The sequence below is a fragment of the Sciurus carolinensis genome, chromosome 9 (assembly GCF_902686445.1).
Source record: "Sciurus carolinensis chromosome 9, mSciCar1.2, whole genome shotgun sequence".
Lineage (NCBI taxonomy): Eukaryota > Metazoa > Chordata > Mammalia > Rodentia > Sciuridae > Sciurus > Sciurus carolinensis.
This window is the reverse complement of record NC_062221.1, coordinates 17,644,360-17,661,080: the sequence shown is the minus strand read 5'-3', so window position 1 is coordinate 17,661,080 and position 16,721 is coordinate 17,644,360. Positions and strand designations below refer to the sequence as shown.

The window sequence follows — 16,721 nt, the reverse complement described above, 5'->3', positions numbered from 1 at the left end:
TCAGAGGCCAGGAGTGGAAGGGCTCAAAGGCGCGCGCAGGAATCGTGGAGCAAGCATCGACAAAGGCGATCCCTACTGGGAGCAGAGGGATCACCAGCTAGGGATAGAGAGACACACAACTGGCCACTTCCTGGCTTTACTTGGGTAACTCAATTGTACCGCTCTAGCCTCCCGACTAATCACTTCTGTGAAATGGGCATGGTGGGCTTCGGGTTGTTAGCGATTGAGACAGAAGGAGCTCAATGAAATGAAGTTTTGTCACCGCTCCGGCTCTGGGTTTGCAATTTGGGTGAAAGAATCCTTTTTCCGCGTGTTTATCTGACATGGCTGCCTTGGAGACCCAGGCCCGCCAGATTTTGGGATTCAGTTGCACGTTGCCCTCAGGCCAACACCCAACTTCCCGGCTCTGGATTGACACTTCGGTCACCTGACTCCGAAAGTGCGTGCGTATCCGCAAGTGAATTGAAACCTTGCACCTGGCTCAGTGGATCTTCCCGGAAGCCTGGCGAAGAGCCAGAGGGCTTACAGACCTGGGGTCGCTTGAAACACTAAATAGACCCACCGCCCAACCCTTCAACGCACGCACGTTCGTGACTTGTTTCTCAGACGTGCTAACCGGCACCCCTTAACTCCTCTTCGTTTGTTTCCCCATTTGTAAAATTTGAAAGAAGATCATTTGCCTGGGCGGTTGTGAAAATTATGTTTGAAAACAGTAAAGGCCTGTGTAAACGTGAGGCATAATGAAGACTCAGGAACAGTCAGCCCTATTAGTACCTGCCCACTAGCCAACAGAACAGACGCTGGAACAGTTTATAGACGTGTGCACATTCACATCGGCTCGTGTAAATGTGCGTGCCTATCTCCATAAACATGATAATGCACACACAAGTACGCATGTATGTTCACACAGATACAGGACATGCTTCCGCAGGCGCGTGCATGCACTCCGTGCTCCGCACGCGAACGCCGCAGTCTGCGCCCGGAGGCAGGGTGTGGACGTTGCTCTGTGGACTCGTTTCTCCCGAGCTGGGTCAGTGGTTCCCGGGGAAGTAAGGTCCCGGGTGCGGCTCTGGGGTGCGGAAAAGGCCGGATCCGGGTCTGTAGGTCATCGCCTCGGCGCCGTCGGGTTCCTTTATCTCTGATCTGCCGGCGGTGGGCAGCTCCAGTTTCAGCGGGTAGCGAGACCCCCTGAGCCTGTTGGTGGGGGCAGGGAGCAAGAAAAGGAGGTGGTGGAAGGTGCTTCGGGCGCGTGAGGCTGCAGGGCCTCACTTCCCGGTCTATCGCCCTTTCTTTGCCTCTCCATGAAGAACCCCTACAGAAGAAAAAGGAGGGACCCTGAGCCATTCCACTTAGGAAAGGTGACCCAGGCCCTCTACCCCCATAAGTCATCGTGAAGGAAGGCGAATGACCCTAGGAGAATATATGATCCAGAGCGTTTGGGCTGCCGCGCTGGTCAGAGCCCCAGAACCCTACAAGGTGTGCACGCGCAGCGCTCCACACTAGCTGGTGGCCCGGCTCTTCCCTCTTTTCTTCGAAGGGATTCAGAGCTACGCTCGCATCTCCCAGGTGCGTCTGCGGTACCCTGGGAAGCTCAAGGCCGCTAGGCAACGCAGCAGAGTTGCGCAGCGACCTAGGTTTCTAAATCACAGAAAGTGATTTGCTTCAGGGTCACAAATGCTCTCCTGTTTTCTGTACAGACCTCTTCGGTCGAATGAAGGATGTTGCGCGGGAAATTTGAGGCCCAGCGCTAGAGGAGTTTCTGTGGCTGTAACAAGGCACAGGGGCACATCTAGGATAGACACCGCACGGGTTCGGATCCTGAGGACGAACCGACCCTAGCGGTTGCAAACGCCACAGTCGCAGCAAAGGTTTAGCACGATTGTGGGGATACGGTCAGGCGGGGAACCCGGCTCCTTACTCCTCCCGGAGCCTTTAGGAAAGCAAAACGCTGGTGAGAGGGGCGTCCAAAAAATTTAGTGGCCGAAAACTTTCAGGGACCTCGAGGATCTGTGCTGCATTTCGTCTTGGCGATGGGAGCAAACCGCGGCCTTGCAGCCCCTGTTCCGTGGATCAGCGAGGCCCGGGGGTTAGAAACTTCCCCATACGAGGTTGAAAGGGGCCAGTGGGACTGGCCGCTGCCCTCTCCCTCGGGACTCCACAGGCCTCTGACCCGGCCTTTATCTCGTAACGGTCAGCAGTCGCGGGGGCTTCAGGAAAGAGGACAAAGGCCCGGTGTCACTGCGGGCGGGGGCTTGGTTTCCTGGCTCGCTGCTCACACTCACAGCCTTTAGCGGTTGTTGGGGGGAGATTTTTTTAAAATGTGTCGAATTTCCTTTTTTCTCTTCTAGAAACAAACAAACAAAAAAGCAAATGGCATATTCCCCTTCCCTCCTCGTCCATAGAGACTGAAGTTTCCCGGGATCTTGTTCTTTTCTTTTGTTTGCCTGCCTAGGCAAGCAGTTTTCCTTAGAGGAAAATTCAGGGAAAGGTTTTGTTTTATTCGGTTCGATAGTATTATTACTAAGGACAATCGGGAGGGCTAAGGTCCCAACTTGGAGAACAAGAGCTGGCCTCCCTGCGTGGCTGGGGCTTCGACGGCCACTGCCCTGGGCATTTGGTACCGCTGAGCGTGATCAGGGCCTGCTGAGTTTCCTCCCGCCGACCAGCGGTGCAGACCACCCTAAGCTCAGGTCCCCCGAATTATCCCACCCCTCCAATTTTGTTTAGAGCTGGCAGGAGGGACTTTGCCGGCGCCGGAGGATCTGAGCTAGCAGCGCCACCAACAGGCCCGCGGGCATGAAGGCGCTGGCGGCCCAGGTCCGGGTCTTCCCAGGCGGCTGTCCCCGCACTGCCCCTGCTCCCCACCCGCGGGCGGCGCCTTTGCCGGCTGCAGCCTGGCCCAACCCGCTTCCTGCGTTTACCCCTCGGGTTTTCCGTTCCTTCTACAAAGGCCCAGGGAGCCTCGCCCACAGGCTGACCCCCACAACCTCCCTCCGAGTGGCCACCTTCTGCTTTTCTGAAAAAAGGAAAAGAAAAATTCCAACAGTCCCGCCACCCGGAGAGAGGCGATTGAAGACCAGAGAGCCTGGGTGGCGGCTGCCGCGAGCCCCAAGCGCTTGGGCGTGTGAGGGTCATTCCGGCCTTTCTACAGAAAACCTCGCGCGCTGGTGAACCTTGTCTTGGGAGAAGTAGAGGAGGGTTGGAGGAGTCCACGGAGGGTCCTGCCCTCAGGGGTCGATTGTTCACTGCCACAGCAACAGGGTGCTCCGTGTCCCCGCGGCCGACGAGTAGTTCACTCTGCGGTTGAGCGGAGTGGACACAATCGCATGTGTGTGGGTACCGGTGAGTGGTCCGTGACCTGGGCTTTAGGGGCGCACAGATGTGGCTTGGCTATCGTGTGACAGGGTTAAGGTGTCAAGACCCTACAGGGTTACTACTAAAGTCTTTCCCTCCCTCCCTCCCCTCCTCTGTGTTCCATCCCCTTCCATTCCATTTTCTTCCTCTCTCTCTCTCTCTCTCCCATTCTGTAGGGAACTTAACTGTTATTGAACATCTACAACACGCTGGCATTAGAATATTTAATTATCTTAACCTTGATTCATATATATATATATATATATACATATATATACACATATGCATACACACGTATACATGTGTGTCATTATTTCTGCTTTACAGAAAGAAAACCGAGCAGGGTATGATGGTCCTCCGTTGTAATCCTAGCTACTGGGGAGGCTGAGGCAGAAGGTTCACAAGTTCAAGGTCAGGCTGGGCAATTTAATGAGACTCTGTCTCAAAATAAAAACAAAAAGGACTGGGGATGTAGCTCAGTGGTAAAGTATCCCTGGGCTTGATCCCCAGTACCACAAAACAAAACAACATCCCCCCCCCAAATTTGGAATTGGTACTTTGCCCAAGGTTACATAGTCATTAAAGAGTGACATCTGGCTTCGTGTCAGTTCTTTTCAGCTCAATAGGCCCCTATCTGTGCCTCATCTTGCACAAGCCACCTCCCTGGAGTGACATGGTCTCAGGACAAGCTTGTCACAGCTCATTACCAAGGCAGAGCCTGTGCCTTAACAACCTAAATGGCAGCAATTTCTGTTGCATAGTCTGCTGGAAGCTTAGATCTGTGCCTGTTCTCCCTTCTCCTCTGGGCAGGCACATCTTTACTTACTGATTGTGGGACATCAGGTGGCAGGGCCTCTGCTACTTAGTCTGTGTGGGCAGCTAGAATCAGCTGCTCTCAGGTATCCCCTTAGAATTTCTGAGACTTTTTTTCACAGACAGTTGGGTAACCTGACTGGACCCTTCCTTTCTCTGGTCTTCACATTCTCTAAATGTAGTGTAATTTTGGGTTCTTGGAACCCAGATGCCTTTTTTGGGCAGCATAGAGCCCCTTTCTCAAGAAAGCAGAAAGTCACTAAGACTGTTGGTTTTAAGAATCCTTATTATCTGATTGTTCTTAAGGCAGAACTGGGGACATGAAGGTTGCTCCTGCCAGCATCATGCCTGGTCCCCATCACATAGGATAGAGATGTGGCCTCTTGTTCCCATCCCATCCCTTCACACAGATCCCACAGGCTACTCTAAGGAACAGGGAAACCCAGACTGGGTAGTATGTACCTATAACTCCAGCTACTCGGAAGTCTGAGACAGGAGGACCGCTTGAACCCAGACTGTGCAACACAGACACCACATTTTATTAAAAAAAAAAAAAAAAGCCAGGCACGGTGGCACACACCTGTAATCCCAGCAACTTGGGAGACTGAGGCAGGAGGATCGAAAGTTAAAAAAAAAAAAAGAAAAGAAATTTCGAGGCCAACCTCAACAACTAAGTGAGGCTCTAAGCAACTTAGTGAGACCCCCATCCCAAAATAAAAAATAAAAAGAGATGGGGATGTGGCTCGGTGGTAAAGAGCCTTTGGATTCAATCTCTAGTACCAAAAAAAAAAAAAAAGAAAAGAAAAAAGAAAGAAAGAAAGAAAAGAAAAGAAAAACGAAAAGAAAAAGAAAGAGGAAGGAAGAGGAGGAGGAAGAAAAAGAAGAGGGGCTGGAGAGATAGCTCAGTTGGTAGAGTGCTTACCTTGCAAGCACAAGGTCCTGGGTTGGATCCCCAGCACCACCAAAAAAAAAAAAAAAAAAAAAAAAAAAAAAAAAAAAAAAGAAAAAAGAAAAAGAAAGAATAGGGGGATGGAGGAAATGGTGGTTGGGTTGGGGTTGGAGATGTAGCTCAGTGGTGGAGTGATTGACTAGGAATAGGGGCTGTCCCACAGTGGTGACAGAGCCAATAGGGCAGGTCTGCATGGTCATCAGTTAGATAAGCAGAATAGAGACACTGTAGGGCTACTGAGCTTGACCAAGCCACTTTCTGTCCCCAAACTCCTTCCTGGAGGTCAGGAATTTGGCCCACTAGCTCAGGTGCTCCAGGCCCTCATCAAGGGATGAGCTCAGTCCAGGAAGTTCCCTGGCATCTTTTGCCAGCTAGCTTGGGTGAAACCAGGATTTACCCCCAAATTCCACCTGCCACCAGGGGGCTCCACAAGTTGGTTTTTCAGTCTTGGTTTGCAGGAAAGAACAAAGACTTGATGGACTTAACCTCAGGTGAGAGTCCTGGGCTTCCTGTCCATCAAAGTCCACATGTGGGACAGCAAACCCTTTACTGATGAAAGGGGAAAAGGCTGGGACATCTTATGGAGAGGGCTGTGGGGCTATCTGAGAACTTGCCAAGTTCCCTTCCCACAGTCTCTTGGTCCTAGTACTGCATTGGCAAAGACTTCTCCTTAGTCTCCCTTGAGAACAGGACACCCCTCCCCAAACCACTTACTTTGGGCAGTTTTAGGGGGAGCCTCTGGACAGCTTTGAGAATCTGTATGTAAATGTGGAGCGAGGGCTCACCCTGTCAGCAGTGAGCTGAGGATGTTTACATCCATCCACACACAGCATTCAATACCATATGTAGCAACTCATTACCCAGGACCTTCAGAGGGCGACAGGGTATTTGAATCAAACTCTATTTGTGTTGTATTTACAGTACACTCTGGCAAATGTATATACATACACCCACATAGGCCGCTGGCCATCCAAACCAGACTGTATATTATAAGGCATAATTGCTACATGTCAGGAACTCCCTTAAATCCTTTTCTCTCACTTAGGAAATTCCCTAAACCAACTTCTCTAACAGAAACTTAAAAGTGCAAAGAGGGAGAGGAAAGAAAGGAAATAAGAGATGAAGAAAGTCTGCAATTGCCCCAAACTTTTAGCACTGGGGGGAAATGAACAAACAGTAGAGTTTCTGAGATGCCCCCAGGGCTGCCATTAGAGACAAATGTCTTCCTCTGGGCATGCATGGGGAAGTGGGGTATGGTTTGGCTCCCTTATTTCACCTCCTCCAGCCCCTCTCTGTAGCTCTCACCAATTCTTTCATTTCATCCTACTTGCTTGGGGAGGCTTCTCAGTCTTGGGTACCTCTTGCCTTTCAGTTTCCGGGGGCAGAGAGAGGCTCTGTCCTGCAGTGCTGGGCCAGCCCAACTTCCTTACCTCAGTGGCTCTGCCTGGGAGGCTGCCCTCCCCTGCTTTTTCTACTCTCGGATAGCAGTTACAGGGGGGTGCTGACAGCCAGCCTCTAAGCAGGGAGCCTCTGCTGTTACTGTTCAGCAAGTCAGACATATATGCCTCAAACATAACAGCACGCATCCCCATGAGGTATAATGCAACACATACTGTGGTCCCAGTAAGCACTAACTAAGTGCTAGCTATATGATTATAATAATGCCCAAAGTATGTGCTCTCTCTGCAGGTGAGTGACACACACACACATCTCCCATTTTTACACCAGTACATCTAACTGACACTGTATGCACACATTTGCCGCAGGCACAAGACTTTACAACTGCCCACGAGATACACGTCTGTATCACAGAAAGCATGAACAGACAGGTGTGCAGCAGCAAATTGTCTTTTCTACAACTCCCCTTAGCCAGCCAGAGAGTGAAGCAGACAGGCACCCGAAGCACCCAGACATCAGGCCTGACGGGCCTCTGGGACTTCTTTCCTTGGCTTTTTCCCTCTCCAGCCTGAGAACTCCAGTTCCCATCTCAGGGTTGATCTCTGAGAACCCACCGGGTTTCATCTACCACCTAGTAACCTTCCCGGGGATGCCTGAGGGAGGAGCGAGCATCTGGAGAGGAAACCTTGTCCCCAGGTCCTAACTACACATAACAGGGATACCACCCTGATGTTCCCATGGCAGATCCCCAGTGGACGCAGGTGAGATCCTACAGGTATAGTTCCTGTAGCCCTCAGCAGCTCCCAGCCCACGCACTGGTCTGGACCTGTTGCTGCTGCTATCTAGTCCTGGAGTTGGAGGGGAAGGTAAGGGACAGGTAGCTGGCCATGGGGTCTAGCTCCAGCTGCAGCAGAAGCCAGCCAATACCTTGTCATCCCATGAGAAAACTGAACGGCAGACCACCCTTAATCTGTCCAGGAGATCCAGACTACAACCAGGTCAGACTCCTGTATGTGTGTGCGGAAGCCTAAATCTTAATTCGTTACTTGAAGATCTCCACAAAGGAAGAGAAAGAAAAAAGATTTAATGTTTGTGGCCACACAGTATATTCATCCCTTCCCTAAACCCCCAATCTCTTACCCGTATTTCAAGATAAACGAATTCCGATTATTAAAAATAATGAAGCCATTCATTGCATGTTGAATGTATAAACAGGTTTGCAGTGTACGGCACATTTAGATACCACGATTTTATATACTGAGAATAAACTGTTTTGGTTGTTATATTTGCTCAAAAAATTGAAAAGTATGAGGAAAATACTGAAAGCACAGCCTATACAACTAGTACAATTTTGTGAGAAGCAAAATACACACTTACATAGGTGCAAGAATGGAACAAGCCCTATCTACAGTAGTGCCTTGTGAAAGAACAGGGACAAAGTCTCTCTGCTGAAACCACCAGCAATGACACTGAAACAAATAATCTCTAGGAAAACAAAGCACCATCCCGAGCCAAAAATGCCCGGTCACCCTGGTTGCTCTCAACCTTTGTTTAGATTCCTCTGAAAAAGAACAAACTTTTTTTTTTTTTCCTGAAAAGCTTCCTCTTAACTGCTACTGAACTAAGACGCAAAGTAAATAATTTAAGTCCGTGTTAAAAGAAAAAAACAAAAAATTTATTTGGGAATTGACAAGGCACCCACGCGCACACACACGCATACACGCACGCACACACACACAAATACAACAAAAGTGCTCTAGTTCTCTCTAGAAAATTTGGTCCCCCAAATAACATACTACACAACAACCAGGTCTAAGGTTTTTGGGCCAGCCGGCCCGGGCCACAAGCCCGCCTGGGCCGGCCGCTGCTGGGTTTCACATTTCTCCTTCCAAAAGTGGGAGAAGCAAGACGTTAGAAAAACAAAAACCAGGGAGGGGAGGGCCACCCCTGCAGCGTGCGCAGGGCAGGCAGTGATCTCCCGCAGTCCGGGGCTTGTGTCCGTAGATTCTGGGAAATTTTTTTATTGTTTTCCCCCCAAGCAGGGAGACAGGAAAACTCCCCCGATTCACAGACGAACCATCTTTTACTGGTTATTTTCTCCTACCTTCTTGAACACAGCTTTCTGAAGTCCCGACGGGAGAAGATGAGGGACACTAAAGCTTTTGATGTTGATGTTTGGTTTTAGCAAACTCCAAGGCCACGATACTTCGCCGGTTTTCCCGCGAATGTTTTTTTTCTCTTAAAAAATATTTTTCAATGTTATCTAAAGAAACCCCACCGATCTCTTTAGCAAGACATTAGCAGCCGTCCCGGCCTGGAGATGCCCGAAGCGCCGGGATGGAGAGCGGAGCAAACGCAGCCACATTCCACGCGGGGATGTGGTGCAAACACTAACGCAGGCCGCGGAGCTGGGCTGCCCGGCTCCCCGCTTGGGCCCAACCCCCGCCCCGCCCAGTGGCCCCGCTGCAAGCGGCTTCTGAACAGCTCCAAGAGGGTTCGCGGAGCAATCAGACACGTTCGTCCCTTTCTCCGGTGGCGTGGGTCCTGTTACCGGTCCAGCCCAGCGCTTCTAGCCAAGAATTGAACGGCAATCGCGCGGGGAATGCCCAGCGAAAGCCCACCGACCTGTAAGAGAAGGCCAAGAGGTCTGCGCCGCCGACGCGGTTGCACCCCGGCCCTGGGCGCTCTCTTTCCGTGGTGAATTTTGGCATGGAGTGTCCGGCCCAGACGCTGGGGCTCCAGGAGACAAGGCCTACTTGTAGAAAGCACTCGGAGAGGCGACCTCAGGCCTGGGGAGCAAAGGGCATGGAGGGCAGGGAGGAGAGCGCAGGAAGAGAAGCGGAGGGGACAAAGAGAAGCAGGAGGAGCTGAGGGAAGCGAAGGGACGCAGAAGGGTCCTGGGTGCTGGCTCAAGAGTCGGCCTCAGAGGGTGCGCGGTGGGATGGGCGACTGTAGCTCTGACTAGGGCCGGCGTCGGGCGTCCTCGAATCCTTACATCGGTCCGCGCCGGCATGCGGTGACTCTCAAAGATCCAGGCGCGAGTGCAGCGCGCCAGTTTTGCTGTCGTGGTCCCAGTAAGAGCAATGCATCATGGCGAGCTCGGGCTGCCGGGCGCAGGCGAACTGCAGGCCGGGCGCACTGGTGGGCGCGGGTGCCGGGGGCGCGGCAGTGGCCGGGCTGGCCGGGCTGAGCTGACCCGGGGGTGGCGCGGCAGCCCCGTGGTGCGGCGGGGCTGGCGGGGGTGCGGCGGCTGCATGCAGATGATGTGCGTGCGGGTGCGGATGGGGGTGCGGCGGCGGCGGGGGCGCGGCTGGTGGGCCTCCCAGGCCATTGTACGAGTTCACTACTCCGGGGGGCAGCGCCATGCTCTGCACGCGTGAGTACGGCCCGTACGAGGCTGCCGGGCCAGCCAGCCCCTTGACGACGGCGGCCGCGCCGGGACTGCCCGGGCCCGCGGCCGCAGCCGCCGCTGCAGCCGCCGCCGCTGCAGCCGCCATCTGGCAGGAGGCGTAGGGCATGGGTGAAGGCGGCTGTGGTAGCGGCCACGAGTTGTTGAGGAAACCCGACTGCAGGTACTTTGGGGGCGCCAGGTAGCCATAGCCGTCGGCCCCTGCGCCCGCCACGCCGCAGCCGCCGGCGGCGCCTCCGGCTCCGAAGAGCCCCTTGCCGGGCTGGAAGTGCGCCGGCGGCGGCCGGAAGGGCCGCTTCATGCGGCGGCGGCGCCGGTAGTTGCCCTTCTCGAACATGTCCTCGCAGGCCGGGTCCAGCGTCCAGTAGTTGCCCTTGCGCTCGCCGCCGCCCTCGCGCGGCACCTTGATGAAGCACTCGTTGAGGCTGAGGTTGTGGCGGATGCTATTCTGCCAGCCCTTCTTGTTCTTCTCGTAGAACGGGAACTTGGCGATGATGTACTGGTAGATGCCAGACAGCGTGAGCCTCTTCTCGGCGCTCTCGCGGATCGCCATGGCGATGAGCGCCACGTACGAATACGGGGGCTTCTGTGCCGGGTCGGGCTTCTCCGGGGCTGTCCCGCCGCCACCCCCGCCGCCCTTGCCGGGGCTCGGCGGCGTTGCCTCGGGCTCCTTGACTGTGCGGCCGGTCTCGGGGGCCAGCAGGGTCCCCGCGGCGTCCTCGGGCTCGGGGTAGCTGGCCATCATGACAAAGCCGGCGCGCCGCGGCCCGGTCGCCACTGATCTCCTCTCTAGACGCTGGCTCCGCGGAGTCCGGGCGCACGAGTCCGCTCGCGGCCGAATCTTCAAACTTCTGGAGACAGAGGATGCCGCCCGCGTTCGCTCACTGGAGGCCTCTCGCTGCTCTCGATCTCCTTTCTCTTCCCCCAGGGAGCGGCCGGCGGGAGTGGAACTCAGCCTCTGGCCATGGGGAGTCTGCCCAACAGAGGGGCTCCGGCCCCGCCGCCCCTCCCCGCTCAGGCCAGTCCCCGCCTCGGTGGGTTTTCTTTTCTGCGCTTTCCCCTCCCCCCTCCCCCCGGTTTCCCGAGGCACGACCCGCGTCTCTGGCGGAGCTGCCTCCTGGAGTCCCTAGAGCGCCAGGAGCTTCGCTCTGTTCTGATTCGTATGGGCTCCGCCGAGTTCCGCTTGCGTCAGGCGCCTTCGCCCCTATAGCGGGGCAGCCAGCCGCGCACGGGCGAGTTCATCTCCAAGTCACTTTTTGTAAACGCCCCGCACAGCCCGGACCGGCCTGCCCCCGCTCCTCTAGCCTCGGGGGCCCAGCGGACGGCACTCTCACACTCGCACAAGCCCTTGAAAACTACCCGCGCTCGCTCTGCGGACTGGGCCAGGAGACACCGAGAGCCCGGGGAGTGGGGGGCGCCTGCCTGCGGCCAGTGCCCTGGGAGCTCGGGCCCCTGCGAGGAGAGGCGCTCCAGGCCTCCTCGCGGCTATCAGGTGAAAGAAAAGGACTCTCTTGCTGCTGTCCTGAGGCTAAATTTCTAACTTGGGGCTGGGGGAAGGACAGAACAGCAAGTGGGCCCGACCCGGGTGGAGTGGGGAGAGCTTCGCCATGATTTGGGGAAAACCGGCCCAGAAACGCTTGTCACTGGATGAAGAAATCTCGGTCTGCCGGGTCCCACGGTCTCTCAGAGTCACTGGGCGGGGATGGGGTTGGAGAGAGGATCGCTGGGAAGAGGCGCCCAGGGGCACCGTCTGAATCGCCTCTGCCCTTCTCTGCGCTGAGAGTGGATGTAGGAACCAGATCCCTCCACGGAATCCCGTGTCAGTTCTCCAGGTTGGGTGTGTGCTTTAACACCAGGTGGCTGCCCCCTTCTCCTGCCACATAGGCGAGGATCTTGTGATGGGCTTTGGGGAACTACATATATGTGTACGCAGGTGTCACATATGGAAGTCATGAGAAGGTTTGTCCTTGAGATGCCTGATATACCAGCTGTCCAGGTGCAAGAGTACTGGTCAAAAACACAGGTATGCACACATACAAGGTGTGAGATTTATATTTATGAGTTATAACACATTTATACTTAAAGACATGTAATAATATATGTATATTAAGTATCAGAGTAAATGTTTTTATGAATGTAGACTTCTCTCTTTTCTCTCCTCGCTTCCCATTTTTCTTTTCTTTTCTGCCTTTCACAGTTCTTCTCCACCTCCTTTCTCCCAGTGTATATTATCCTAACATAGACTTGGAAGAAAAACAACAGCCTGAAAAAGGCACTTGTTCAAAATTCTCTCATGATGAGACATTTGTTCTGATCTTTCCCCAAAGGTTCAGAGGTGTGTTCTCACCTACCTTCTACAGGAGTCTGATTGGGGTGGAGTTACATCAGCATGTATAGAGATTGTCTCAGAGGAAATCTGTCCTGGCATCAAAATCAGGTGTGCCCTTTAACAATATGACTTTTCACTGAGCCGTAACAAAAAGCCTGCAATTCTAAAGTGTGAGAAAGGTGGCCTCAAACTCCTGAGTGCTGAAGAGGGGGTCAGGATGCTTTGCCGAGGAGGGTGGACTGAATGAATGTTATTCAGGTGTGTGTTAGTGATTGGCATGTCCGGAATGGCTAGTCCAATGCCTGTCACTACCTCTCCTCCCCAGGTTCTCTAGTATCAGAATTCTCAGAAAGCCTGAGGAACCCACTGTGTCACCTACATATACTGTCTGCTTCTCACTCAGACCTCTGATTTGAATTCTGAGATGAAAGGAAGGAGAGGGTGATGGGGCTGTCTGGAATTCAGCATCCTGAAGATGGTTCCAGAGAGGTCATCAGGGAAACCCTTGGTCTGGCCACCAGGGTGAGAGGGAGCTAGGATCCCCTGAACTGACCTCAGTAGATACTGCTGCCACTCCTTATTGATAATATCTCAAAGTAGCTTGGTTATTTTCCAGGCTATTTCCCACTGCCCCCAACTTACACCACTTCTTCAAAACCCCTGTGTCTGCTTTCTGAGCAGGAGTGCAGGTGTTTTTCTTCTTCCTCACTCTCATGGGTGCCCAGGCTGTGGGTAGGAGGGGTGAGTCAGGTTTGGGGCTGCTGCAGTTTGGCTCCGGCAGGGCTGGGACAGGGAGAAAACAGCTGGGTCTGGCCCCATCCTAGTGGCGGCTTCTCCTTTCCTCTCCTCTTTCTTTCTGACCACCCAGGCTGGCTCTCTCAGTCTCCCCCGACACCCCTCCTTGCAGGCAGGCATTTCCGCTGCTCAGCCCCGCAGCAGCCAGGTGTAACAGCATTGTTGTGTGTGTCATCACTTCCCCGAATTCCACACTCAGCTCCCTTTTCAGTCTTCAAGGAGTGTGTGTGTGTGTGTGTGTGTGTAGCGGGTGGGGTAAAGGAAGGAGACCCTCTGAAGGATTTTCTGAGCGCCAACAAGAGGACTCCTGCCCTCGCAGGTGTTGACTTCTGGCTGGACTTTCCAGGAACAGAATCCCCAGCGCAGATGGAGCAAGGGATACCTCCCATGTGCACATTAGGAGGGGCTGGAGTTAGTTTCTCCCCAGGATGTGCGCTCACACGGCTGCAGGGCATTGGAAGGCTGGGAAAACAGGCAAGGATTTCGGGTACTGCAGTGATCACCTTAGGGCAGTTCCGGGTCTCCGGGGAAAAGCGAGTGGCTTCGGGCTGAAGGAGCTAGGGAGAGGTGGAAGTAGTCCTGTCTTCACTGCGTCCAGTCGGAGTTGGGTGAGGCGGGCGCACCAGGAAGCGGTGGGTGCACCTTAGGCTGGCCGGGTAGGGCCCCCTTCCTGGCTAGTGATCCTGTCCTGTCAGGCCGCGTGGGCCCCAGGGCCACCGCCTTTCCCCTCGGCATCACGGCGACCCAGGGCCCCTCCTCAGTAACCTCCGGGTGACGCTCACCTCAAAGGGCCGAGGTCCTGAGTCTCGCGGAGCTCACTGCCTCTACCGCCCCGGCTTTCCAGGGGCCCGCAGCTGCAACTCAGGGGCCACCCGCTCCTGCCCGTCGTGCCACGGTAGCGCCGCCTGCAGAGCCTTGCCAGGGACCCACCGACGGAGCGCCGCTTCGCTGCCCCGCAGCGAGGGACAGCGGGCGCAAGCCCTTCTCCAGGCCCCGACGAAACCACACGACTTTTTTTTTTTTTCCAGAGTCGCAACAGTGGGAGAAGACGGCCAGGTCCTGCCCGGAGTGGTGCGGCGGCCCCCAGGCAGGCAGCGCTTCCCGGCTCCGCTCCGCTCGCCCGCCCGGCGCCGCCGGCCGCCCGCTGCCTGCACCAGGGCCGAGGCCCCTCTTAGCCAGGCCCAGAAACGCCCGCCAGCTTCCCACTCCTGCGCAGGGAAAGGAACCAAGCGGGCTGCCACCCTGTGCTTGTGTGCCTGGCCTCTGTGACCCAGGGCGAAAAGAGACGCTTCAGTGTGTCTGTTCGTTCCTCCGACACAACTCCACGCCTCAGCCGTCGCACGCACCGGTCTCACCCGCGCACACCTAAAGCGACTGCATGTCCCTCTGCTTGGGTCACATCCCTCCATCCACTTCTCTCTCCTCTCCCAGTCAATTTTGTATCCCCTCTGGTTCTCCCCACCACTCTCGCACACTCACCCACTGCACATACTGGTCCAAATCCTGCACACTTTGAAGGAAACCATGTTTAACTGGTGCCTGAACTCTAAGCCTCTGCACATCCTGGCTCACCCACCCAACTCTCCATACGGAATGATCTCTGGCTCCCTGTTTGCAATTCTGGCTCCCAGAAGCTTCCTGAGTCCCTGAGGTCCTTAGCCTGTAGTCAGTGTGAGGGAGCTGCCAGCTGGCTGTTCCCCATGGCAAAGGTGTCCCGAGTTTCTATGAGAAACTTAGGTACAGAACATGCCCCTGATGCACTTACATACACACACACACACACACCCCACTACCACTCATCTTTGTTTTGCAGCTCTGCAAAAAGTGCTCAGACTGACAGGCTGTAGGGCAGCTCTTATGCACACACCCACACAGTTTGGGGACAGCAGGCATTATTCTGCCTGGTGGGATTAGCAGAGTCCATTGCCCCAATATTTGGGAGAGAGAGTGACAGTGAGCGATAGTAGGGAAGTGGGAAGACAAAGAGAGATTGAGAGGAAGGAGGAGCCACTCCCCACTCTGGAAAAATTCACAGGTCAGAGCTCTTTCCAGCTGGTGTCTTATTAAGCTCCCCTCCCCCTCTCCTGTGGGGAATTGGGCTAGCAGGTGAAATAGAGCTCTGGGGTTACTTCTTGGATTTAAAAACAAATGGTTTTTTTTTTTGAATAGGGTTTTTTTGGGGTTGCCCAGGCTGGTCCTGAAATCATAGACTCAAGTGATCTTTCCACCTCAGCCTTCCAAGTAGCTGGGACTACAGGCACATGTCACAGCGACTGACTTGTGTTCCTGCTTACCTCACTGATGTGATGCTGAGTTAGGGGTCCATCGGAATCTCTGGCCCAAGGAGAGTGTGCCCCACCTCTATGAGGCATGCCTTCAGGGCAGGAGGTCTTTATCCTGGTTGAGGCTAACTCAGGGAGAAAAGGCAAATGGGACTTGAAGATCACCTCCCTCTGAAGACCTCTAGAATGCTCTTGGAGAGAATTCCTGAGTGGCAGAAGCTGTTGGCCAGTGTTCTCTGATATCTCCCATGACTTTCATGACCCAAGGCCATTTTGTCAGTCCTGAACAGTTAGTGCCCTGCCTTTGGGTCCTGACCCTTGCTTGGGAGTGGAGTGTGTTGTTTAAAGTTGCCCGTTTGCCTTTCTCCACCTCTAGATGGTAAGCCTTGATGGACAGACTGTCCCCCATGACTCACTTAGTGTCTCCTACCAGGATGTCTTTAATACCTTCTAACAGGAATTGGAAAATGGTTCTGCTCCACAGGGAGAATTGGGAAATGCCATGTGCCTTATAATGAAGCTAGAATTTCTGAGAAAGAGACTGCAGGTGGGGAAGAGTGGTTGGGCCAGTGAGGGCCAGCTCAAGTTTGGAGAATTCTCTGATTTAGGGTTACCTGCACCTCATGGCTGCACAGCCATGCTGCTGAACTTTAGGCAAGGTGAGGTTGGCTTCCTGGCTCCCTGATCATGGAGAGGACGTGTCTAAAACATTCAATCTAGACTTTCACAGAAACAGGTTTCTGCATCTGGGGCAGCTGGCTTTCAAGGTACGGCCTGCTGCCTGGATTGCCAAAGCCCACACAATCCCACGGAAGGATGTCAAAAGGAGACCGTTCCCTTGGTCCTAATCCCTAGCTCAAGTTTCTCACCACAAAGTGGGCACTGTCTAAAGAGCCTCCATGCAGGAGGGCAGTTGTTTGGTTTTTTTACATGATATTTGAAAAGGTGTTACATGTATATATTTTTTCAATATAACATTTAAAAATTTCTTTAAAAAATTTATTGGTGCTGATAAATAAATAAAAAGGAGGGAGAAGGACTGAGTTTTGTATTTTGTATTATGGCCCTTTAAAGTAGATTTTCTGCATAACAAGATAGGGTGTGTTTGTGTGTTAAAACTTAGAGTAAACAATACACCTCTGAAGAGGGCTTGACTTGTTTTCACATGTAATGGACTATTCCATCTAGATCAAGACATGGACTATTTCCGTCATCTCGGGTGGTGCCTTAGTATCTGTCCTGGTCACTGTGTCCTCAAAGGGATCCCATCTCTGATTTCTATCATCATAAACAAATGTTGCCTGCTTTTAACTTTATATAAATGAGACATACAGCAGGTGCTCTTTTGTGTCTAGTTTATTATTATTATTATTTATTTTTATTATTACTATT

At 53.6% G+C, this 16,721-nt stretch overlaps 1 protein-coding gene across 1 annotated transcript; it reads right to left on the bottom strand.

Annotated features, from left to right (window-relative positions):
- Positions 1-8,248: 8,248 nt before the first annotated feature.
- Foxl2 (forkhead box L2) lies at positions 8,249-10,834 on the bottom strand. Its single transcript, XM_047564970.1, has one exon. The coding sequence runs from the start codon at positions 10,666-10,668 to the stop codon at positions 9,538-9,540; it is 1,131 nt and encodes a 376-aa protein (XP_047420926.1). The 5' UTR covers positions 10,669-10,834; the 3' UTR covers positions 8,249-9,537.
- Between the last annotated feature and the right edge of the window lie 5,887 nt (positions 10,835-16,721).

Excerpts from the sequence above, each read along its gene's own strand:
- Foxl2 (XM_047564970.1), bottom strand. The coding sequence starts at position 10,668 with ATGATGGCCAGCTACCCCGAGCCCGAGGACGCCGCGGGGACCCTGCTG.